Here is a 24,719-nt window from a genome sequence, read left to right as displayed (position 1 = left end):
TTCAGACAATGAAAATGGTTTGAGATTAGATTCAATATATGACTAGCCAAACCGTTCTAGTTGAAACATCACATCTCATTGAGTGCGCATAAGGTGCTTCAATGAGCCACCATTGAATTCAAGAGTGAATCACTAGAATTTCAATGAGGATTTTTTTTAAAAAAAATGATGCAATGATAATGCTTAAGGTGTTGCCACCCAAGACGGAGAAGGTTTTCGCTTGTGGTGTAGTCCATGCGAAGTGTAGTGATCTAAAGCAGTGGTGGATGAAACGGATAGACTTGCAATTTTTGAAACCTCGCTTGTAATGGTGTTTTTGCCAGTTTCTGAAATTTCATCGATCCCTCTGAGGTTTAAAATGTTTGCTGTGAGCATGCGACATTTTTGCGTTCTGATAGGTATAGGGTTTAACGTTTACACAAGCTCTATGCTACCCCATTTGCTAAAATCTCAGACGAGAGAGCGAAGGGGTAATGCTCTTGTGTAGCTGCAAGCACTTGTCAATGCACTGACTACAGAGCACCACTTCCCATGAATATATAAACCCAGCGAAATTCATGTGCATCCTCCTGTTGCTACACCAGCTGGAACGCGAGCGTCGCTGCGCGGCCACGCCCTCGTCGTGGAGTCGAGAAGAGCTCCCGACATGGCGCGAGACGGAAGCCCTTTCTATTATTACCCCGCGGGAGAGAGCCGCTCGTCGCGTCCCCGCCGTGTCCACCGGCCCGCCCTTCTCGGAGGCTCCTCGGGTTGACCGCCTCCGCGTGGTCGCGGTATAAGCGTGGGCCAGACGAGCCCCGGCATCGCACGGACCCCCCCTCTCTCCACGATGGACGCCCGCCTGGTGACCCTCCTCCTCCTCGCGGCCGCGGCGTCCGCGCCGCTGGCCTCCCCGCAGCTCGACAGCGCGTTCTACAAGACGACGTGCCCGGACGCCGAGAAGGTCATCTTCGACGTCGTCCAGAATCGGTTCAAGCAAGACCCCGGCACCGCCGCCGGCCTCCTCCGCCTCGTCTTCCACGACTGCTTCGCAAACGTAACGTCTTCCCCGGGTGGCGTTTAATTTCTGTGCTCCTGCTGCTCTGCTTGATCGATGCATGGTCTCGATGCAGGGCTGCGACGCGTCCATCTTGATCGACCCGCTGTCGAACCAGGCCTCGGAGAAGGAGGCGGGCCCGAACATCTCCGTCAGGGGCTACGACGTGATCGAGGAGATCAAGACGGAGCTGGAGAAGAAGTGCCCGGGGGTGGTGTCGTGCGCGGACATCGTGGCGGCGAGCGCCCGCGACGCGGTGAAGCTGACGGGCGGCCCCGCGTACGAGGTGCCCATGGGCCGGCGCGACTCGCTGACGTCCAACCGCGAGGACGCCGACGCCCTGCCGGGCCCCGACATCGCCGTGCCCAAGCTCATCGACGAGTTCTCCAAGCAGGGCTTCAGCCTCGAGGAGATGATCGCCATGCTCGCCGGCGGCCACTCCATCGGCATCTGCAGGTGCTTCTTCATCGAGACCGACGCCGCGCCCATCGACCCGGAGTACAGGAAGAACATCAGCGCCGCCTGCGACGGCAAGGACTCGGGCACCGTCCCCATGGACTCCGTCTCGCCCAACGTCTTCGACGGCACCTATTTCGCCCTCGCGCTCGCCAAGAAGATGCCGCTCACCATCGACCGCCTGGTGGGGATGGACCCCAAGACGGAGCCAGTACTCAAGGCCATGGAGGCCAAGCCCGCCGACTTCGTCCCCTTATTCGCCAAGTCCATGGAAAAGCTCAGCGTCCTCAAGGTTCTCACGGGGAAGGATGGCGAGATCAGGAAGACGTGCTCCGAATTCAACAACCCGCAGGCCAGCAGCGACACGTCGGTGATTCGGATCAGCTCCTTGAACCCCGACCAGATGGGACTGTCGCAGCCAGGGGCGGCCAAGCCGGCCGTCGCGGAGGCCAGGAAGGTGGCGCCCGGCGGCGAGGAAGAAGCAACCAAGAGGATCAGGAACGCAGTCAAGCTTACTAAGACCTTCGTCAATGAGGCGGCCGCCAAGGTTGAGGGCGGAGTCGTCGTCAACAAAGCCGCACAAATCCAGACGCCCAAGCCCAACGTCGTGCCAACAATCCAGCCACCCAAGCCCGTCGTGCCAACAATCCAGCCACCCAAAGTTGTGCCAATAATCCCGCCGCCCAACATCGTTGTGCCACCGATCGGCGGGGAGGTCAGGAAGGAGGCCGGGGTCCAAGCAGCCGGCCAGGTTTCAGGCACCGCGGCGACCAACAAGGCCGCGGGCATCGACGAGAGCAAACTGACCGCCGCCGGCAACAAGATCCTCGGCGACGAGCCGGCCAGCAAGTTGCCGGGCGGCGAGACCACGGACAGGCCCACCCCCAAACTCCGCGGCGCCGCGCAGTAGATGGGGTAGCCGTTGGGTTACCTGCTGCCAGGCAGCCTGTTTGGCAGTGATCAGAGACAGGGCCCCCATGAGCACCATATGTGTCTTCCTCACCCTTATTTTCTCACTCTCACTCTCTTGTTTGTAGAAGAAGGGACGAGCAACGTACCGCAGCTGATTGGTAGGTCTAATTACGCAACCACCGTTGTGTCGATTTTTTTTTGACAGCGACCAGAACTCTCTGATCATTTTTTTTTCTTTCGACTTCGATCATTATGCTGTCGAGACAAAAGTTGTACTGTATGTTGTTCTGGCAGCTTAGGGTGCCGACGAGTAAAAATTGCACCAATCTCTGCTCTACGCAGAGGGATATACAGTGTAAGTTTTTTTCTTCATAGAACAAGTCGCTGAAAAGCGCGTTGTAATTCATGTTGCAAGCAATGGATCGTCGCATCATGTTTTGGTGCGAAATCTTTGAAAGAAGTGAGGGAGGCGTGCGTCTATATATGCACAATATTCGTATTTGTTCAGCATCTATTATGTATGAACGGGTAGATGTAAAGTTGACAGAGTACCAACGAACTTTGTAACCACGATACTCAAGCTCTGTGCTGCTTGCTACTGTACCTACCGTACCTGACTGCAACTCTGCAAGTCTGCCAGCTGAACTGAAAGTGGGATACTTCATGATAATGCACGAGTGAACTGCTTCAGTTTTTCTGAATCCCGAACAGCACCGAGATTCAGCATCGGTGAGCATGAGGTGCTATCGGATGCTGCTACCATCGGCGCCGGGCGTGAGGGCCAGGGAGCTGGCGCTGCGGCGCCGGGAACTGCAGCTCCTCAACAGCCTGAGGCCCCGTTTGATAGAGCTTCGGCTTCTCATAAAACGGATTCGGCTTCTTCGGTGGAGTGGCTTTTTTAGTGAAGCTGAAGCCGTTTTGCAAAACATTTGGTAAAACGGCTTCTCAATGACAATATATGTAATTTTATGATCACTTAATGCTTGGAGAGGGAGGAGAAGCCGGTGAAGCCACTTTTTTCGGCTCCTCCTCTCTAGTGTAAGCCGTTTTGCGGCTTCTCCCCGGCTTTGGTGGTGAAGCCGTTTTGAAATTGGCCCTTTGGTAGGGCTTCACCAAAAGCCGGTGGAGAAGCACTTTGAGAAGCCCTACCAAACGGGGCCTGAGAGCTGAAGAAAAATCCTCGAGTCTGAACAGGCCCTAGCAACGCGAGGACCTCATGCGGCAGCACAAGCGTGCAGAAGCCCCCGCCGCACCGTCTCTGCCCGCCGTACGTCGAAGCTACGCCGCAATCGAGCTAGCGAATAATCAAAGGCTTCATCCGTCTCGCGCGCCTCCATTCACCCAACGACGGCGGCGGATCGGGCGACTCCGACCCGTGACATCGGGGCCGGGGAGTCTCCTTCAGTCCTTTGGATCAGGAGAGGCGAAGTGCTGGTGATAGGGTTTGAAGGGGAAGGGGTGGGCTGTAACTTGTGCTACCACTGGACTGGAGCTGCGGCGGCCATCGGTGCCGGCGGATCGACGGAGGGGAGACCGAAAACCCAAACGGAAGAGGAAGAGGGCTTTTCTGCGTAAATATACATCAAAAGCAGGGGTGTTTATGAAAAATATTGGATCGCGATTATTAATCGCGGTCCAAATTAGGGGGTTTTGTGAAAACATATTGGATCGCGATTATTAATCGCGATCCAATTCAGGAGGTTTAATGAAAATCTCATCGGCCGGAGACATGGCGACCGACGAGGTCGCAGCTGCTGGTCCGCGGCGCCGGCGACGGCACCCTAAGGCCTAAGCCCCACACACGCTGCTGTATCGTCGGCACCGAGCCACCGGCTTTCAACCGGAGCCAGCCACCCTCGCCTTGACGCCACCATGGACGAGAATCAGGCATCAATGGAGAGGCGAGCAGCGCGTGCTGCCCTCATCAGTCATCACCATGGCGGCCGTGCTGTGCTCCATCTGATCCATCCATGCCTTCAACCTGTTTGCGGTTTTGCTCCTGCGCCGTCTTGCAAGTCAGGAGGTGTTCCCCGCAGGTTGGTGTAGGGTGGAGGTAAATGGGCTGTCTTTACTGAAGTGAATGATAGTGGAGCACGTGTGACCTGCATCAGAAATTTTTCACGGATTGCAAATTCAGAGTTCAGGCCGTCCTTCGCGCGATTGACCTCCCTCACGGCAGATCCTGTTCCGCTCTGCGCCGCCCCGCGCGCGAGAACGGGTGGCCGTGGCCTGGTTGCAGCTGTGCAGGCTAAGGAGACGTCGTAGTCCATGGAGGCCGCCGTGCCGGTGCTGCTAGCGCCAGGTGCGGGCGGGCGAGACTGGCAGCTACACTGAACGTGTTTGGGTCTGAATGGGTCTGAACGTAGATTGTAATGGTAAATTGAGATGGATTCTGAATGCTCAAACGAATGACTGAATGGTTGTTGGATGGGTTTTGGATGCCTGAATCTATACTGGTTGGATTATTCATTAGATTCATGCAAAATTTTGATTGAGGCATCCAAACAAATTCAACTACTTCTAAAGGTTCAAACCAGTAAAGATTCGAGCATCGGAGCCGCAAGAACTAACGAATCGCGCGCCCCAATTGGCTCAACGAAGCGGCAGATCGGCGAGTCGTGCATGACATCGGAGCCAGGGAATCTCTATTGGATCGGAGGAGACGAAGACCCGGTGCTAGGGTTTGAAGGGTACGGGGTGGCCTGGACATCGGCGCCGACGGATCGTCGGAGGGAGAAGGAAACGCCAAACGGAGGAGGAAGAGGGTTTTTTCTGAAAAGCTATATCAAAGGTAAGGTTGTTTCTGAAAAATATTGGATCGCGATCCAACTTAAGGGGTTTTATGCAAAATATTGGATCGCCGGTTAATATGCTCATCGGCCAGAGACATGGCTGCCGGCTGCGGGCCGCGACAGCCGCCATCCCCGCCGTCACGTATCCCACGCCACCTTCCTTCAGAGAACGCGCCCGTCCACGGCGCCGTTGCCGGCACCATAGTCCTCCCACGCGCGCCGCTGTCTCGTAGGCTCCGAGCCGCCGCTTTTCGAGTTTCAACTAGAGCCACCACCCTCTCTCGCCTTGATGATGCCACCATGGACGAGAATTAGAAAGCAATGGGGAGGCGACCTGCGCGTGCCCATCACCATGGCGGCAAGGTCTTCTGATCTCGCTGAAAACAGAGGTGAATTTGTTGTAGCTTCGACGATCTGACTTGAGCAATGATGAGTTTTCTTCTCAGACTCCTGAAGCAGATTTTGGTATGCTGACAGTTTCTCGACGAGCGCTTCGCCACTGGTCTCGCGGGCCGCCGCCCGCCGGACTGCCGGAGGAGTTGGGCGAGCTGACGAGGATGGCCGGCGCCGAGGACGTCAGGCGTCAGCCAAGATGCCGGCAGAACAGAATCACCCTCCCTAGCACGCCGCAAGGGGCACCAACGTACACACGCAGGGTCTGAGAAGAAGGGTCTTCACTCTTCACCTTCAACCCGGCAATCTGTATGTTATACTGTTATATGGCATGACGCAGCTTCTGTATTCACTCCCAAAGCTCAGGGACATGAGCTTCAGATCAGCTCATCCCTTCAGCTACTTCGTGCGGCTGTCCAGGCCTGTCAGTCGCAGAAACTTGCATGCAATACATTTTGCTACAACTAGTATTCTTGTTAGTATGGCTGTATGCCTGTATTGGTCAATAACGTCAGATGTAGTTGCAGCAGAGCCATTGCAGATTCATATAGTTTGCAATTACTGTATTGAAATGGAAATTAGGCCTTTGTAGCAAGGCCCAGTATTTGACAGAACAACATGGTGATTAGGATTGGGGCCAACTTGGAACAATATATCTGTATGTGCCACATATACATAATGTATCAGCGTCTGATGTATAAAACTGAATGTTATGTTTCATAAGCCCCACTCAGTAACATGTAAACCTTACCGCTCAATCCACAAATTTCCAATCTAGTAGCTAGAAGGCAACCAATCTTCTGAAACAGATTAGAAGTGGATTTGCTATAGCTTCGACGATCTGACTTTTGCTATGAGTTCTCTCCTCAAAATCTTTCCTGAAGCAGACTTCGGTACACTGTCCACAAAGGTAACCCTCTTCAATTTTTTGTAGTATGCAACCTAGAAAGTAGTTAATGTATTAGCAGGGTTGCATCAGTCCACGAGAAATACAGAAATACTCTAGTTCACCTAGGAATTACAATTGTTCCATGCTAGTTAGACAGGAACTGAAAGAGTTAAACAACCAACAGTCATGATTAAACCAAGGTTCCTGCACGGGCTCACCTGCTTCTCAATAAATTTCTGGACATCAACTTCTGTCAATGAACTAACAGGGGAACGCACGACATAGGCAATAGGAACTTCCCCAGCTTTGGCATCAGGAAACCTTGGAAACAAGTAGAGCTCTCCATTAAGATACAACAAAACAAATATTGGAAAAGGAATACTATAATCAGCTAGGAACCCCCCAAATTAAGTGGCTCAACTCACGGAATAACAACAGCATCCAGAATTTCCGGATGAGACAGAAGTAGTCCTTCAAGCTCAGCTGGTGCAATCTGCCAGTAAAGTAAACAAAAATGTTAAATTCCACTAAAAGGGCCAATACATGATATGTTCAAAAAGTCAACAATACAAGTGCATAAGGGTGTTCCTTTTATGATAGTTAGATTGAATAGTACATAAAGAATACACAGATTCAGGCCACTAGGAAAACTCCCATTCTTCCAAATAGATATTGCCTAGGACATCTAGATGGTGTCCACAAGACCACAACACACTGTCTTTTCTAGTTATATCTGAAAATTGATTATAAAAGTTTAACTGTGTCAAGTACTCTCAAAGTCTCGATGAAAAAAATTTATCAACGTCCTTAATCTGAATAATAATTTGAATCTAAATGTTTAGTAGAACTACAACATTTTCAGCAGAAAGGCCCCAAATGATGCTGGATAAAATCTTCTTTCAGTAAGCACTTTCCAGTTACTAATTTCCAACCCCACATGATTTTAAAGGTTGCAAAAAATACAAATTTGTTTGTGAAAAAAACCAGAGTTCTTTACCTGGAAACCTTTGTACTTAATCAGCTCTTTGAGTCTATCAACTACATAAAGCTGACCTCCTTCATCAAAGTACCCAATATCACCAGTATGCAACCACCCTTCCTTGATTGTAAATTCAGTAGCTTGCACATTGTTGAAATACCCTAAAAATAATACTCAAATAAGTATGAAAATGTTTTGGACACAATATCCCTCTAGGACAGAATACAATGGAGAACTTTTGGACCTAGTCATGGGAAAAAGAAATTGTAGATGCACAGCTCATTGACAAGGAGCTTTTATAGGTGGAACATCTGAAACATTGGCATAATTTTTGTCGAAAATAGTGGCTGGTTAATAATACTAGGCATCGGTAAATTGTACATTGTCAACAAATAAGTGCAACCTAAAAATAATGCTACCAATTGGTACAGTCCCAGCATATTTTTTTTTGACCGAGTTTGGTAATTTTTTTAATAATTGATGAGGACAGGGAGAAAGAATGTAAGTACAATGGATACCGACAATAAAACTTACCTTGCATTATGTTCGGTCCTCGAACACAAATTTCTCCCAGTTGATTCGGTGGCATACATTTCAATGTTTCTATATCTACAATCTTTGCTTCAACTCCTGAGACAAGTGATCCGGTTGACCCAAATTGACGAGCTTGTCCATTTTCTGGGTACTCTAAAGATATGATCCCACTAGTTTCAGTCATTCCGTAACCCTGCAAGATGAGCACCATACGACATGAAACTTAGCATGACAAAGCTCTTCAGTTGAAAGCTATGACATCAGTACATGTCTCATGGGTGAAAGACTGGAAGGAATGCCAAAACGAGTGCACATTTTCAACAGTTTTGGCAACATAGTGAGTACATGTCTAATGTGAATGCATCCACAATGCTACATCTACATGATCCCATAACCATAAGGAGGTGAACCTCTTTAAGATAGTTATTACGGTTGTCAGTTAGCTCCTTAGGTGTAGGATTACTGCAGCTATGTTATGAAAATGACTTCAGCTATCAAAGACTTGTTGCTTTTTGACGATAAACCACCAGCAGCTTTATAATTTATTTACTGCAGCAGGGGTTTTCCCTGATGTATTTCCCAGGGAAGAAAACACCCATGCCTGCAGATAAGGCATCCTATGTTTACAGGTGGACACATTATTCAGTTCATTGATGCTATTTTTCTTATTAGCATGCGGATTGCACGTCTGGCATCTGAATCAGCAATATCACATATAATAGAATAATTGCGCATTTGCCAACCAAAAGCGATCCATAGGATAAAACAAAACAAAAGACAGAATATATCATTGAGAAACCTATATGATTGCAACATTAAAATAGCTAATCACATGACAAGCAACACAATGCGCAGTTGACTTAGGCGTATCAATATCATGCTTCCATGTATTTTGACGTTTGGAGCGGCACTAAGATATGGGAATATGATGACTACTGAGTACTGACCTAAAAATTAACCAAAGAATTGGCCATCTTGTGCCTTTAATGAATCTATATGCCCAGGAAAAAACAAAAGGTTTGAATGTCAATTATGCGTCATCAAAATGTCACTTTCCCTGTTCGGAAATGCATTTGGGCCTGTTCGAATCAGCCATAATAAGCAGTAGCAGCTGTTCAGCCAGCTTTTTTTTCTTTCAGCTCTCTCTGTTTTTACTGTTCAAATAAGCGGCTGCAGCTTATTTGAAGCTCAGCCGAACACCCATAAAATCAGGTCCAAACCATTCATTTGGTTTTTCCATCATCACTATTATGTCCTTGGTCAAGCAGTATCAGCAAAGTACGAAGATTCGAATTTTTTCCTCTCATCCAAATTTGAAGGTAAAGAAAACAGAATCGAGGTTAGCCTTTTCAGCGACACTGCTGGAAAAGGGCAAAACGCTGAAAAATTGGTGGTCGTTCCAACCCAGAAAGATCCCATCATCGTTATGGTTATATGAAACAGTACTACAATTCATCAGCAGATCACGATCAATTTGAAGAAGTACGAAATCGTGGGCTGTAAATTACCTGGGCAATCACGGTGCCCGGAAAGTTCCTGGCCACGACCTCCATCAAGTCCTTGCCGAGCGGCGCTGCGCCGGAGCCGATGAACTTGAGCGAGCTGAGGTCGTACTTCCCTGCCCTCCCGAGCTTGGCGAGCGCGATCATGACCGGAGGCACGCAGAAGAGGTACGTGACACGGTACCTCTCCACGGCGGCCATTACAGAGTCCATGTCGAACCGCGACATCACGACGATGGCGTTGCCGCGTTGCATCTGCGCGAACGTGATGACGGACAAGCCGAAGATGTGGAACATGGGTAGGAAGCAGAGGAACACGTTGGGGCCCTCTCCGTGCTCGTCTTGATCTGCTGTCACCATGGCCGCCGCCGAGATGAAGTTGCGGTGCGTCAGGATGACGCCCTTGCTCGCCCCCGTCGTGCCGGACGAGTAGAGCAGCGCGGCCGTGTCGCTCTGCTTTATCGGCGGGCGGCGGTACTCCTTCTCCTGCGCCCCAGCAATGAGGTCGGAGTAGAGCGTGACGCTGGAAGCGGTGGCGCTGGCTGCGTCGCCGTCGAGCAGGATGGCGGGGAGGCGGAGCTCCGCGATTTTGGGAAGGAGTTCGGACACCGTGATGGCGAGCTTGGCCCGGGCGTCGGTGGCCTGCTTGGCGATCTCCCTTGGGGTATAGAGGGGGTTGGCCGTGGTGGCGACGGCACCGAGGGCGGTGACGGCGAAGAAGCAGACGGGGTAGAGGACGCAGTTGGGGGCGAGGAGGAGGACGACGTCGCCGGGTCGGACGCCCGCTCGCGAGGCGAGAGCGACGGCCGTGGTGAGGACTGCGGAGCGGAAGGCGGCGAAGGTGAGGGTTTGGCCGGAAGCGGCGTCGGCCAGCGCGAGCGCGGAGGGGCACGCGTCGGCGCGGCGGAAGAGGAGGTCGGTGAGGGAGAGCCCCGGGTTGGAGTCGATGCGCACCGCCGGGCGCGGGGAGCGGTACACGCCGTCCGCGCCGTAGCCCGCGGCCGGCGCCGCCGTTCCGGCCATTGTCTCTTGCGCGGTCGCGTTCTTGTGTTGTGTTGCGCCCGAGTTGCTCGTGCAAATCGCTGGAAGAAGAGAGTGGCGTGTGCGTGGAGGTGGTGTGCCTCCGCTTTGTCTTGTCGCCTCTACTACGTCCAGATTCTGACGATATCAAGTGCGCAGTAGATTACAAATGGTAGCAGGGCACGAAGGGTGGTTGTCTTTTGTCGAAATTAAAATTAGATCAAAATATGTCTGAAAAATCATGTGTTGGCGACAGGACCCATAAGAAAAGTGTTCAAAATCACCGCATGTCAGTGTGTCTCCGTGTTCATTTTGCGGGTTCAAGTTGGATCTGTTCATCCGTAAGACTGAAGCGCACTCCCTGCATGTGGAGATAGAAAACCTGCAAGCAGGGAAAAAGGAGCACACACCCCCGGGTCGAACGTCTAGAAAGGGTTGGGTTGAGAGATCGAGACGAGATCAAGCCGCGCGCGCTTTGACTTTGAGCGCTCTTTGATTTGGTTTTTGCCCTCCTCGCGTAAGCACACATCACCACATCGTGAATTTGCCATGCGCTGCCGCTGCCAGCCTGCCACTGGCCACTGGGACGTTTCAAAGTATCAGGTCACTCATCGTTTTCCCACTACTAGTATAATTGCCCGATCCGATGCCTATTGTGATATTGTCCACTAGCAATGGTGTGCAGGATGGACAAGCAACCGGCCAATTTTATTCTGAAGAAGAAGAGAGCCTCGAGAACCTCACATGCGGCGTCGCGCTCGCCACATCTGGCGCTGGTCCCGCGCCGGCACCTCATGCACCCGGCTCCACGCGGGCTTGGAGCTGACATCGAACCAACACGCCTCCACACGTCGGCCTCCCGCGAGCTGCGGCGCGCGCCGGGCCACGCCACACGCCACCGGGGGGCGCGTCCCTCTCGCGAGCCGGCCCGCAAGGCGACGCGCCCGCACCGCGGCGCCGGCACCGGCGCCGGCGAGGGAGGCGTTTGACGTGCCGAAAACGACGGCGTGGTGTCTGGTGTTATTCGTGAGGGTCCTAGGGAACTCTGATACGATACGCCTTGGTTGGGCATGGCTGCCTCTGGCCCCGTCATCGGTCGCCTTCGTGCCGTGCGGACGGCCGGACCACCCAATCGGCACAGGTGGAGTTCCGTGGGGATAACCGAGTCCTGCTCCGGCCCATCGGTGTCTCTTTCCCGCCGGATGTGCCGATTCAACGCTCTTAATTCTGGCGATTGGATCAGAGTCACTAGCAATACCCCTTATCAGAGTCACTTACAATACCCCTTTTGTACCTACCACAAGTGATGCGGATGCTAAAGAGTGCATCCAACTCGATTAAATTTTTGCTTGGAAATATCTTCTCGTGACATCAGCTAGAGACCATAGTATTTCACTGCTCGATGCTCATGCATCACGGGTAAGGGTCGGGTTCGATAAGAGTCGCGCTATAATAATATATGATTTTGAGCTAAAAATAGATAGATCTGAGTTCGATTGTGAATGAGGTACAAAGGTCATGATCCATTACCACCTCTAGGCTGCACCCAGCTTAGCCTGGGGTTCCTCTGGACTTCGGAGTGTGGAGCCGGAGGACTGACGCAAGCGTTGGCTCACTTGTCCGATCAGCTCTCTCCTTAAAATCTTTCCCGAAGAAGATTTTGGTACACTGTCCACGAAGGTAACCCGCCTCAGTCTTTTGTAGTGGGCGACCTGCAATGCAATTCATGAACAAAACCACAATGTGTATTTCTATGCCAGTAACAGCTGGGTAGAAAGAATAGATACAAACCCACTAAATTTCGTAGAAAATCATGTGTGGTACTTGTAAAAATAATCTAGAGTAAATACTACATTTCATTTTTCAGCTATAGCTTACGCAACACCCGCAAAAGTACGATAGCAAAAAGTTAAATCAAAGTCAAGTTTCCAAGGACAGCATCACCTGCTTTTCGATAAAACTCTGGATATCAGCTTCACTCAAGGAGCTTTGTGGTGCTCGTACAACATAGGCAACAGGAACTTGCCCGGCTTCAGCGTCAGGAAACCTTACAAAACAAGTTAAATTCCTCGTTAAGTGATAAAAGTCAGCAAGTTTCGAGCTGTTCAAATTCAGGCGGCTCAGCTTACGGGATAACAACAGCATCATGGATTTCTGGGTGAGACAGAAGTAGCCCTTCAAGCTCAGCCGGCGCGATCTATAGACACAATATCTGCCTTAAAATAAATATGGATATGGCCAAAGAATATAGCAACTGCTCATGAGTGGTTCCTTTCATGATAGTTAATTAGATTTGATGTTGTCTCGGTTACACACCTTTGACTATTACATATTATACGTTATGTGATTTTATTAGTGTAGTATGTTGTGATCAAATATCAATAATTTGTACGCACACTATCCAAAAGTCCAAACTAAACAATAATCGTGGAAGAGGGAGTAGTAATCTATGTAAATAAGTAATTATAACATATTTTCAAGAAAATATACCCATAAAAGTCATGGTATGCCCAAGATAAATTGCTATGATATCTATTGCATAATTTTATAAAATAATTGGTCATGGAAAAATAAGAAGACTGCAAGTGTCATATCTACCTATATATTGATGCAAATCCTTTTTGTAGACTTTTAAGTAGGTCCTACACGCACAAAGTCGGTTGATAGTTTGTAAAACAAGCATAGGCGCCTAAGTGAGATTGGCTTATATAAGTAAAAATCTTCTTTGCCTAAGCAATGGCCTGCTACTTTCTTTTTGAGAAAAAAACTAATACTTTTACCTGGAATCCTTTGTACTTAATCAGCTCTTTAAGTCTATCGACAACAAAAAGGCGACCTCCTTCATCAAAGTATCCAAGATCACCGGTATGCAACCACCCTTGCTTGATTGTAAATTCAGTAGCCTCCACATTTTTTAGATAACCTAAAAGTCCACAGTCAAATTACCCAAATCAGTAGGGACTAGGGAGAAGCTATGCTCTATTATCTCTCGAGGATGATTTTCGTACACATATTGACATATATGCTTCATAATGCTTAGCTTAGTATGTATATATTGTATCGTAAGTAAATGAATGCAAAAAACAAAATAATACTAACAATTGTTTAATTGCCCATTGCCATATCATTTGATCGAGCTTCAGTATTGTTTAGTTAGTTAGCCAACAAATAGAAGTCAATCCCCTCTTGATTTTTGTTTGACAACATGCATGAAAATGTTCTTCATTAAAAGGAAGGGCAAAAACTCATACAATACCTTAATGGACAAAAGGCCATTTATATTACATAGCTCAAAAGAACACATTAAAGCATGGAAATTCATGCAGAAGGGACCCTCTTGAATAGAATGGGTGGAGGGGTCCTTCTGCATAAAACAATTTATGCAGTACCTTGCATTATGTTTGGTCCTCGAGCACAAATTTCTCCTAGTTGATTTGGTGGCAGATGTTTCAGTGTCTCTACATCAACGATCTTTGCTTCGACTTGTATGACAAGTGTTCCAGTTGATCCAAGTTGACGAACTTTGACCCTTTCTGGATTCTCTAAAGTTATGATACCACATGTCTCGGTCATACCGTACCCCTGCAAGAGGAGCACCATACGCCATAAAACTCTTTGCATCAATAGTGTTCCGTTATTCAGAAGACCACGATTACAATTGTAAACTGCAGTCACGAAAGCTCAGTTTACCTGGACGATCTCAGCGTCCGGGAAGTCCTTGGCCACGGCTTCCATGAGATCCTTGCCGAGCGGCGCGGCGCCGGAGAGGATGAACTTGAGTGAGCTGAGGTCGTACCTCCCGGTCCTCCCGTGCTTGGCTAGCGCGATCATTACCGGAGGGACGCAGCACAGGTACGTGACGCGGTGGCGCTGCACGGCGGCCATCGCGTCGTCCACGGCGAACCGCGGCATCACGACGACGGCGTTCCCGCGCTGCAGCTGCCCGAGCGTGACGACGGAGAGCCCGAAGAGGTGGAACATGGGCAAGAAGCAGAGGAACACGTTGGGGCCCTCCCCGCGCGCGTCCTGGTCCGACGTGAGCATGGCGTGCGCCGCGATGAAGTTGCCGTGCGTCAGGATGACTCCCTTGCTCGTCCCCGTCGTGCCCGACGAGTACAGCAGCGCCGCCGTGTCGCCCTGCTTGGTCGCCGGCCGGCGGTACTCCGCCTCCCGCACCCCGTCGATGAGGTCCGAGTAGGGTATAATAACGTTGGTGCTCGGAGGTATAGAGGCGGTAGCGCTGCCGGCGTCGTCATCGACATCGAGGAGGATGGCGGGGAGGTGGAGCTCTGCAACCTTGGGCAGGAGGTCGGCGAATGTGATGATGAGCTTGGCGCGGGCGTCGGCGACCTGCGTGGCGATCTCTCTGGTGGTGTAGTGTGGGTTCGCCGTGGTGGCGACGGCGCCTAGCGCGGTGACAGCCAAGAAGCAGACGGGGTAGAGGACGCAGTTGGGCGCGAGGAGAAGGACGACGTCGCCGGGGCGGACGCCCGCGCGCGTCGAGAGCGCGGCAGCCGCCGTGAGAGCTGCGGAGCGGAGCCCGGCGAAAGTGAGGGCGCGGCCGGTGGCGGCGTCGACCAGCGCAAGCGCGGCGGGGCACGCGTCGGCGCGGCGGAAGATGAGGTCGTTGAGGGAGAGACCCGGGTCGGACGGGATGGGCACCGCCGGGCGCAGTGAACGGTACACGCCGTCCTCGCCGTAGCCCGCCGTCGGCACCGCCGCCTCGCTCGTCATTCCCCTCTTGCCCCCGTGCTTCCTCGCTGCGTCCGACTCGCTCGTGAAAATCGCCGAGCAGGAGGAGGGCACCTTCCATCTCGTTCTCAGTGCACTGATGTATGCATGGGCACACTGACCAACTACCCAATCCGTGCTAAACATTTCACGTGTCGGAGATGATAGCATGTGAAAAACCATGTGATTTGACGATTTGCTTCTGCGAACTGCTTGGTCGCCTCCTGGCGCCACAGAGAAGTCCCTCTATCGTTTGAAGCCGGAGAAGTTCGTGGCAGATGCTGAAGAGTCAGAAACAACACCCACACACCAATAATGCTCAAATAATTCAGTCCAGGAATTAAAAAAGGTACAAACTAAAAATGACAATTGAGTATATGCACAATGGTGACCGGGTCTGTACAGGTAGAGATTGAGTTCACAGTTTCTGCACAATGCACAATCGGTGGCACAAAGCGTGCAGCGGATTAGAGTGGAGTATATGTACAGCGTAGAATCAATTTTGTTAATGTTTCGGCTCTGGACATCTAGAATAAGTCCCACTGCCAATAGATCTTGTCGACGATGCCCCCACCGCTCCGCACCGCGACATGGAGGGTCTCTGACGCTGGAGGAACACCCCACAGCAATGGTACTGCAACAGACATTGTTAGCTTCTCCTGGAGGCCGTCATTGCTCGCCTTCTCTGCGGTGACAACCTGCAAAAATGACGCCCTTTACAAACTAATGATAAACATGGGCTAACTCAATGTTACATCCAATGCACAAGGTGAGCTGAGACCTACTAACCATACATCTCTAACATTTATATATCCAGATATCCTATCCACTTCTAATTCTGATCGATTAAACTTTATGGTGTCTTCCTTTGCTCAGTAACAATGCATAATTTAGCCGTGCTTGGTGCTGTGCCCTCATTCCTTTGGCACTGTCTTTTTCGCTGAAGCAATCTAAGGTCAATAATCCGTGTGTGGCGCTCTTAGTTTTCGTTCTTCAAAAACAAGGAAATAAACATGGCAACTTTTCCTTTATTATACATAGATCAAGGCACGCCAAAGCACCTATGAAAGAAAGATTATTGCACATGTATAGTTCATCATATAGCAAAACATACCTCACCACCATGCTCCAATACTGTATCTTCCACTACATCACTTAGCATTTCAATGGAACGACAAAAGCCGAAGATGCATAATCTTCTGCCCATGTCTAGGCCCTGAGATATCAAATTGTATTACTAAAAGAAAGTGTAAATTTATGAGCAAATGAGAAGTAACAAATATTTACATTTGTTGCTGCTATGTTAAATAGTGCTCCAAGACAAAGACTTTGATTAGGATCCATGTAAGAGCTCTCCTGGAAACGGCGCAACTTTGGTGTACTCTTTAATTTCCGTTGCCTCTTCTGATAAAAAAATAACTCACATGAGAACAAAAGTCCAGATAACATCAAAAACACTGATGAGCTCAAAGTAAAACTAACATCTTTGGCAAGTATATGAAAGTCCAGATACAAGAATACAATAAATACTCTTATAAAGTTCCTATCAGTTTATCAGTCTGACCTTCTCTGACCTAGAACCATGGGGCATTGCTGTGTGCTATGAAATGCAAGATCTTTCATGTTTATAAGGTGCAGCTAGAGATGCATGTGACTAGAGAAACTAGCTGAAAAGTGTTCACATAATCACATCAAAATGGACTTTGTACCTGTTACTGATTCTGCAGTGCACGCATTTGTTGTACAATTAATATTTTAGTTTTATAAAATGGAGTGTAAATGGTGAGATTCTGCAGCAATTTATACATAATGTATAGTTATCTGAAATTTACTCTTCGTCTTTTTGAGGCGAATTTTAGATGCTAATAATCACTACTACATCCTTCACAGCTTTTGTAAATAAGGTACATTGCAATGCTCTATGGTGGTGAGCTAGTGTTTACTATTGAACACTGAATGTGATGCTGAATATGCATAATATTTCTTAATATGTATCTGTTATGCCTAAACAAAAACTGAAGCACATATAGAATAGTTACAGAACACTGTGGTATAATACCAATAAATCTAGAATAATTTACTGCTGCTTAGTATAGTGCACTGGGCTTTCTCTCCAACAGTCAAGAGATTTGTATACATCAAATAGTGTAAAAACCAGATGAGCTCAACATGAGATGGTTAATGTGAGTGCTCTAATTTGAAGATTCATTACCTCAGAAGAACTAACTCGACGGGGAACCAAGGAACCCCCAATTTGGACGAGCCCATCCGAAGTGAACAGTGTGACCCTGTCTTCTGGCACCCACTGAATGTCTGCTAGGACACAAATTGAGCCCTTTTTAGAAGGCGTTAGAAATGTGTATATAGAAAGCACTTACAAAAAGCAAACAGAAATATGTAAAATAATGAACCCATTAGCCAATCTTATTGGCTTTCGACAAAGTACAAGGCAGCAATTGCCGCATCAATCATTAGTAGCGTCGAGTCTTAACCCACGGCACACGGTTCCAACTCCCATCACAGCATAGCATTTGGGCAAGGTCAACTCAATGCAACGGAAGCATTTGGGCAACGATCGAGAGGTAGCCGGCGAGCTTACCGAACCCGGTGGTGAGATCCAGGGATTGGTCCCAGGGGTACGGCCCGTAGAGGTCCTCCGGATCGTCCTTCCCCGCCCGAGCTCGCAACCGGTGGAGCGACCGCGATCCGGACCTGCCGCGGCGGAGGGGCCGGGACCTGGCGTGGAGAGGGGAGGAGAGGGGCCTCCTGGACGCCAGCGAGCGGGGGAGGGAGGAGGAGGCGGAGGAGAGCGCGGCGGAATCGGCCATGGGAATGGCGAAGGCGAGGAGTCAGAAAACGCGGCAGCGGCAGCACGGCACTGGGGGATCGCCGATCGCGGATAAAAGCCCGAGGGGGATGTTTGGTTACGGTCGGCGCGCTCGTCTTTTTCCTGTGGTGGTCGTGGATTCCCCTTCCCGGGAGGTGGTGGACTTGGTTCCGGCCGGAGCTTTGCTTGGCGGTGGTGGGTTCCCTTTCTCCTTCCTTCCGGTCATCCGGTGGCTGTTCGTGGCCACAAAAGCGAGGCGTCAGGCGTGGGATCCCGGACGTTGGCTGGTTTCTTGTTCACGCGGTGATTGAACTATTGAAGGCGTCAGATTCAGAGGAGGAGCCGGGATCTCCGGTGAATATTCAAGCAATGCTTGGAGATGGAAATGGAACCGTGACAGTTCTGTTGCCAACCACCAAATTGGAATGGGACGGATGCATGTGATGACCGTCTTGTGATTCAGTTGGCTGGCCTTTTGCTCGCTGTTTGTTACTTGTCCAACTTGAGAAAGTGCAGAGCGAGGATGTTTTAGCGAGATACTGTTAGTTCTGCATTAACATCTACTAGGTTCTCAATTTTTGTTGCTCAGTCACGCTGTGATTACTTAATTTTTTTAACCGGGTTTATATTTCGTTCTTACAAAGACATCTTTGAAGAAAAGAAAAATTACAGCCTAGTCCTTGCAAGATCCTCCCTGTCGTCCTCATCGCCGGCGATCGGAGCAACCACACGACACACTCTCGTCGCACCAAGGTTGGAGAGGAGATATCGAGCTTGCAGCTTGAAGCCCACCTCCTTCCTAACGAAGAAACTTCATAATTTTTCATTGCCACCGAGAACAGCACGTCGAACACATCGATGTGCTCTACAACCGCTGAACGCCCTTGCAGAAGAAGATAGCCATCGGCCATCGCATTGCCGGGAATCAAGAGATCTGGCGCCTTAAGAACTACCAACAACCTCGACTCGCTGGACAACAACACAACCCGAAGGGGGAGTAAACCACCAAAACAGGTGGGAGACAAAATTCAACCCGATTTTTCGACACGTTGGTAGACATACCTCCCAAGACTTCTGCCAGAAAGACCTGCCACACCGCCGACGGAGACGAAGAAGGGACAATAACCTGAACAGCAACGCGTCGCCGCCTAAGGACAGACTATCCTCCATGGATTCTCACCAAAGAAGGTAACAACAAGCTTGCCGACGCAGACACCGGGTCCACCACCGTCGCAACCTCCGACAACTCTCCAGAGGAACAAAAGGACCAGCGGCCATCTATACAACGCCACCAGTACCTACCCTACTATCTAACTATCTAACTATAGTAGATGCAAGCTAAGATTCAACCGCCGATTCGTTCGATCCTCCTCCCCCTTCAATGCTGGTGAGGGCGCCAGAGGCAAGGACGACTACGAATCGGCGGAGGAGATGCGGCATCTCCCTGAAGTCGCTGCTTGCCGCTGTAGCAAGGGGAAGAAGGATCGAGAGGGGCTGTGATTACTTACCTGATTCACAGAAAGTTTTTTTTGGGCTGCAACACAACGAAGCCGAGACAAATGGGCCCCAGCCCACATAAGAACTGTGTATCGGCCGGAATGGAACTGGGTTTTCAAAGCCTGGCCCAAGATTTGATCAGGTCAGTGTCTGGTGTTGGCATATCACCTTCCCGTCTCGGTCGGCGGTAGCCTCGGGCTCGCTCCCACCAGCTCGACTTGGAGGCGCAAGCGCGGCGATATCCGATAAACCCCACCACTCCTGCTCCGCAAGCACCCGCCCCGGCAGGCTCCGCGGCCATCGTCCTTCTCATGGCCCTCACCACCGCGGCCACGGCAGTGGCCGTCTCCCTCCACCCTCTCCTCTCCCGGCCCGCCTGCATCCTCCGCTTCGGCCGCCGCCTCCCTCCCCTCCTCCTCCGCGCCACCTCCTCCGCCTCCACCTCCAGCGCCCCGGACTTCAACATCACCTTCGCGGAGCCCGCCCCGGCAAAGAAGGCCTCGTCCCCCTCACCGTCCGCGCAGCCGCTGGTTCCGTGGATCGTCCGCGGGGAGGACGGGAAGCCTCGCCTCAGCACCTCGCCGCCGCCGGAGGTGCTCCAGGCCATCGCGCTCGCGGAGGCGGAGGCTAAGAAGGCGGCTAAGAAGGAAAGTCTCAAGGGCCAGAAGGGTGCGGTTGCCGCCGCCGCCGCTGCTTCCAGTGCAAGCGTCAAGGCCAAGGAAAGGAAGGCCGCCCCGGCCGCGCCGCCCAAGTTTTCAAAGGCAGCCAGGAGGTTCTACAATGAGAATATCAAGGACCACGAGCCACAGCGGCTCGCCAAGGTCCTTGCCGCCGCAGGAGGTAGTCCTTGCCCTTCTGTAATTTTGGACTTCAAGAGCTTGACTGCATTGAATCAAGTAGTGATAGCTTAAGGAATAAGGAGTAGTGCAGATAAGTTAACTTGCCTCATTTTAGATCAGAACAGTTAGAGACGGATGCTTTTGGTATTAAATCAGTGTTGATTTGATACCAGTTGTTGTTAGTACCATAACGATCTCCTGGGTCCTAGCGCCTAGCTTTTTAGGCCAAATGAACTCGCTAGAAAACTCAGATTGTTCTCCGTCAGATTCATATAACTTCACAAAATTGGTTGCTTCCTTCTGCACACTTGGTTTGTGTGCTCTTGATGCTTAAGCAGTTCAGGTTTGCATTTCCACTTTTCATTCGTAATATTGGTGAAGTTGAATTTTCTCTTTAGTTCATTGTGAGTAACTCTAGAAGTATGACATTTTACTCTTCAACACTTTTGGTTTTGATTACCATTCTCTGTTTTGATGCTTACTGGATCACTCTTCCAGTGGCCTCAAGAAGAACCAGTGAGGAGCTCATCTTCCAAGGGAAAGTGACTGTCAATGGCTCGGTCTGCACTTCTCCTCAGGTACGAGAAGAGATACTAGTTTCGGTACTTAAGTTTCTTACATTCATAATAATGTTTTAGCTGCATCCAAATTTGTCTGCTGTTGCTCTTACAACAACAATGGTTTGGTCCGAGAAAACTTGAACTGTTTTATATGACTTTTGACTTTCGACCAATCTTTTCCAGTGCATTACTCGGATAAATTAATTCATTTTATACAGACCAAAGTTGACATTGCAAAGGACTCTATCTACGTTAATGGGAACCGCATTTCCAAGAAGCTGCCCCCAAAGTTGTATTTTGCTGTGAACAAGCCAAAAGGGTTGGTCTCTTATTTTCCATATTTTGCTTGTGTTCTGCATCAATCATGATGTGCTGCGATTATCTTGCATTCCAGTGAAATATTTATCAGAGAAAAAGAACCATCAATTTTATGAATGCTGTTTCCATTTGCTACAGGTATATCTGCTCGTGTGGCGAAGAATCGAAGTCTGTTGTCTCCTTATTTAATGACTATTTGAAGGGCTGGGTATGTGATATGTTCCATAACAGGGTTTTGCATAACATTCATATTCTAATAATAATTATTGGTTTTCACAATAATTGATGAATCAATAAAAGTCTGACTATGAATCATCCATATATTTTCCCAATCTCTAATATACCTCTGCATATTTACAGAACAAGATTCAACCAGGGCTGCCAAAACCACGCTTGTTTACTGTGGGTCGTCTTGATGTTGCCACAACTGGTTTGATAATAGTCACAAATGATGGTAACTTGATCATACTTGGTAATATGTACCTGGAAAAGTTCAGATGTTGGTCATCCAAGACCTAAACTCGATTTTTTTCCTTCCTTCCAGGCGAGTTTGCTCAGAAACTTGCGCACCCTTCTTCAAATGTAACAAAGGAGTAAGTTTAACTCCTTTTGTGGGTTTATATGTTATTTAGTACTGTAATACAAAAGTAACATTACTTCCACTACTGTTAACTATTCAATTTTTGTAGCACGGATATTTGGTAATGTCTTCTTGGTACCACCTTGAGGTATCCATTATAATATGAGAATTATGAAGGAAGACCGCTAGAATCGTATCAAAATCTAACTTCAAAAGTTCTTATGCTAGGTTTCCCAATCATAAATCATTTTTGGAATGGTTGCTGGGCAATGAACAGTAGGAAAAGTGAATATAAATTTGAATTTGACAGTTCTTTTTCAATGTTGCAGATATGTAGTAACTATTGATGGTGCTGTGCACAAGAAACACCTCATAGCTATTAGTGAAGGCACAAAAATTGATGGGGTCATGTGTGTACCTGATTTAGTAGAGCCATTGTCTGCACAATCAGATACGAGAAAGACCCGTCTTAAGATAGTGGTAATTTTTATTTCTAGCTTGCTTTGTTCTGTTCTATTCCTCATTGCTTGCTTTGCTTGTTCACTCAAGCAATGTGGGTGTTGTTTATCCACAGGAATATGAAAAGATTGGGTGATTTCGCTTGTTCACTTAAACCAAAAATATATCCTAATAACTTATCCTCTTACTCTTTATGAGCTATGTATACCCACATGAATTTTCTTTCTGGATAGTATCATACTATCCTGTGGGTTGTGCCTCATTTGGTACTTGGTAGGCTTGGTTAAGTGCTTGGCGAACTTATGAAGTTCATCACAATGTGCGACAAGCAAATAATTCCATCAATAATTTGTTCAGAACTAAAATAAATTCCAATCTATGTAAGTTACCTTTTGCAATGTTTGGAACTGTCCTAGCCTGCAGAAATCATGCTGCTGGTATTAAAGAAACATTTTACTTCAACTTGTTCAGAATTGGAAAAGCATTATTACCTGTTATGAACTAATGGTGGATCTTTTTCTTTCTTACTGATTCAATGCTTGGTGGAATGGGCATATTGTCATCTCGATGTAATGTACATAGGGTGCAAGAAATGCTACTTGTTATATTACAACGTTTATATTCACCTTTTCACTATCGCTGTATTGTACCATATTATTGGAAAGTGTCATTTCACACGTTGGTCGGTTGAGGAATCCAAGTGTGTGGTTATTGTTGGACGTACTAGCATTTTAATTTTTAACATGCCAAGTTGTTGTTTAATTGCTGCAAATAGACTTGATTGAAGCAATGTTGTAAACATGCTAAGTCATTGCATATTGTTTTCTACTTGTCAGTTGATATTGTTGACTTCTCGCAGGTCCATGAAGGACGAAATCATGAAGTTCGTGAACTTGTACAGAATGCAGGGCTAAAGGTTGGTTTGTACGATCAGTGTCTTTTTGTCAAGTTGTTACTACAGTTTATTGTTCATTCATATCTTAACATTTCTTTTCGCACAAGAAGTTACTGTATTTATTTGGGTCTATGTTTGAGATGGTCGCATAATGCTGTTTTTCACCTTCTGTTTCTCACTGGACTGTTGGAATGTAAGCTAAACACACCTTACAACCACATTGCTCCCCTGGCACATATGAGTAACACATGATGGCATGATGGGTGCACACATTGCTGTACACTCACCAATGCACATAAGCCACTGCTCTGTCATTCTTCACATAGTTTGGCTGGCACTGTACCTGGATACTATAGAATGTAAATCTGTGAGCAACATTTTTTCTATTGCTTTTTCCCTTGGGAAGTAACTGATACTTAATCCTTCTCGCTGATAGGTCTATGCGTTGAAGCGTGTTCGGGTAGGCAGGTTCCGACTTCCAGCAGATCTGGGGTAATGTACTTTACTGTATCAGTGTGTGTTCCACAGATACTATTCCTTTTGCATGCACTGATACCATTCTACTCTCTATTTGAGCAATCTGTTTTTGGAAAGAGCAATATTTAATATACTCATTTTATAAAAGTATCATTTGTGTAAATCTGGCACATCAGGTGCGGGGTGCACTTTTCATAAAATCATATGTGCCTGTAGAAATAGATAAGTGAATGCCAGTCTTGTGGGTGAATTTTCTGACAGAGGCAGCATGTATTTCTAGTCTAGAAGCCAAGCTAGACAATTGGTAGACATTCAGTACACTGCTTTTTTTTGGTTAATTAACTATGTTAACAAAGAGAAGGACGTGAATGAAAAAGTGAATGTTAACACTTTATTATGTTAATTTTTCAGAATTGGGAAGTTTGTTGAGCTCAAACAGGCTGATATTAAGGCACTAGAAGGAAACAACTAGACATGGCTGGCTGATTTCAAGGCACTAGAAGGCAACGCCAAGAGATGACTCGAGAGTTCCTTAACTGATGATTTTTGAACTAATGCGGATCAGCACGTCTCTGTCGATAGATGGCGGCAACCCTTCTGACAGTAACAATTCAGGAGCTGGCCGGCTGCTACTCCACTTAGAAAGCCACTGTCTCCTGGATCTCCAATGGTGTGGTGGCGTTGGCTGATAGGCAAGTTCCATACTTTTGCCTTGAAGAGCCTATGAACTGCTTCGCTGACCAACCTCCAGATCCTTTAAGACAGCAGAACCTCCAACTCCTATAGTGCAGCAGCGTTTGGTCAAGGATGGAACATTGTCGAAATAGCAAAACTCATGTCTCATGATAGCATGTACTCTGTATATGGTGTAAATCTACATGCTCTTAAGCGGGCACATGAACCATTTGTCTGACGGTTTAACAGTAATTGATAGCTGGCGAGTTATTTTTGGCCAAATTGCATTGGAACTCGTTTACTGAGCACTGAATTAAAAAAAAGTCGTTTATTGAGCTGGAAATTATT

At 48.5% G+C, this 24,719-nt stretch overlaps 5 protein-coding genes and 1 long non-coding RNA gene across 7 annotated transcripts; 3 read left to right on the top strand and 3 right to left on the bottom strand.

The window, feature by feature from the left end:
* The first annotated feature begins 829 nt into the window (after positions 1-829).
* On the top strand, positions 830-2,619 carry LOC101782429 (peroxidase 44). Its single transcript, XM_004985610.1, has 2 exons — positions 830-1,036; positions 1,113-2,619. Exons 1-2 carry the CDS (start codon positions 830-832, stop codon positions 2,400-2,402), a joined length of 1,497 nt encoding a protein of 498 aa, XP_004985667.1. The 3' UTR covers positions 2,403-2,619.
* A 2,625-nt stretch (positions 2,620-5,244) lies between these two features.
* Positions 5,245-6,309, top strand: LOC111255777. The gene is made up of 2 exons (XR_002675724.1): positions 5,245-5,585; positions 5,674-6,309. It is a non-coding gene; the product is annotated as an uncharacterized LOC111255777 (long non-coding RNA).
* LOC101781746 (4-coumarate--CoA ligase-like 1) lies at positions 6,138-10,644 on the bottom strand. 2 transcript variants are annotated; one of them, XM_004985608.4, is made up of 6 exons: positions 9,500-10,642; positions 7,992-8,184; positions 7,476-7,618; positions 6,904-6,971; positions 6,697-6,799; positions 6,138-6,531 (listed from the first exon to the last, which is right to left on the bottom strand). In XM_004985608.4, exons 1-6 carry the CDS (start codon positions 10,514-10,516, stop codon positions 6,415-6,417), a joined length of 1,641 nt encoding a protein of 546 aa, XP_004985665.1. In that variant the 5' UTR covers positions 10,517-10,642; the 3' UTR covers positions 6,138-6,414. The 2 variants fall into 2 exon arrangements, with proteins under 2 accessions (XP_004985665.1, XP_004985666.1); XM_004985609.3 differs by having other exon boundaries at positions 6,194-6,487; positions 9,500-10,644.
* A 1,300-nt stretch (positions 10,645-11,944) lies between these two features.
* On the bottom strand, positions 11,945-15,510 carry LOC101781346 (4-coumarate--CoA ligase-like 1). Its single transcript, XM_004985607.3, has 6 exons — positions 14,204-15,510; positions 13,903-14,095; positions 13,294-13,436; positions 12,643-12,710; positions 12,458-12,560; positions 11,945-12,225 (listed from the first exon to the last, which is right to left on the bottom strand). Exons 1-6 carry the CDS (start codon positions 15,425-15,427, stop codon positions 12,049-12,051), a joined length of 1,908 nt encoding a protein of 635 aa, XP_004985664.2. The 5' UTR covers positions 15,428-15,510; the 3' UTR covers positions 11,945-12,048.
* An 82-nt stretch (positions 15,511-15,592) lies between these two features.
* Positions 15,593-18,325, bottom strand: LOC101780940. Its single transcript, XM_004985606.4, has 5 exons — positions 17,844-18,325; positions 17,457-17,557; positions 16,532-16,648; positions 16,359-16,460; positions 15,593-15,942 (listed from the first exon to the last, which is right to left on the bottom strand). Exons 1-5 carry the CDS (start codon positions 18,070-18,072, stop codon positions 15,772-15,774), a joined length of 720 nt encoding a protein of 239 aa, XP_004985663.1. The 5' UTR covers positions 18,073-18,325; the 3' UTR covers positions 15,593-15,771.
* A 1,434-nt stretch (positions 18,326-19,759) lies between these two features.
* On the top strand, positions 19,760-24,717 carry LOC101780537 (putative ribosomal large subunit pseudouridine synthase SVR1, chloroplastic). Its single transcript, XM_004985605.2, has 10 exons — positions 19,760-20,408; positions 20,906-20,985; positions 21,186-21,286; positions 21,424-21,493; positions 21,646-21,739; positions 21,830-21,878; positions 22,195-22,345; positions 23,184-23,240; positions 23,656-23,711; positions 24,108-24,717. Exons 1-10 carry the CDS (start codon positions 19,880-19,882, stop codon positions 24,166-24,168), a joined length of 1,248 nt encoding a protein of 415 aa, XP_004985662.1. The 5' UTR covers positions 19,760-19,879; the 3' UTR covers positions 24,169-24,717.
* The last annotated feature ends 2 nt before the right edge of the window (positions 24,718-24,719 follow it).

This window comes from Setaria italica, chromosome IX (genome assembly GCF_000263155.2).
Source record: "Setaria italica strain Yugu1 chromosome IX, Setaria_italica_v2.0, whole genome shotgun sequence".
NCBI lineage: Eukaryota > Viridiplantae > Streptophyta > Magnoliopsida > Poales > Poaceae > Setaria > Setaria italica.
This window is presented reverse-complemented; position numbering and strand designations above follow the sequence as displayed.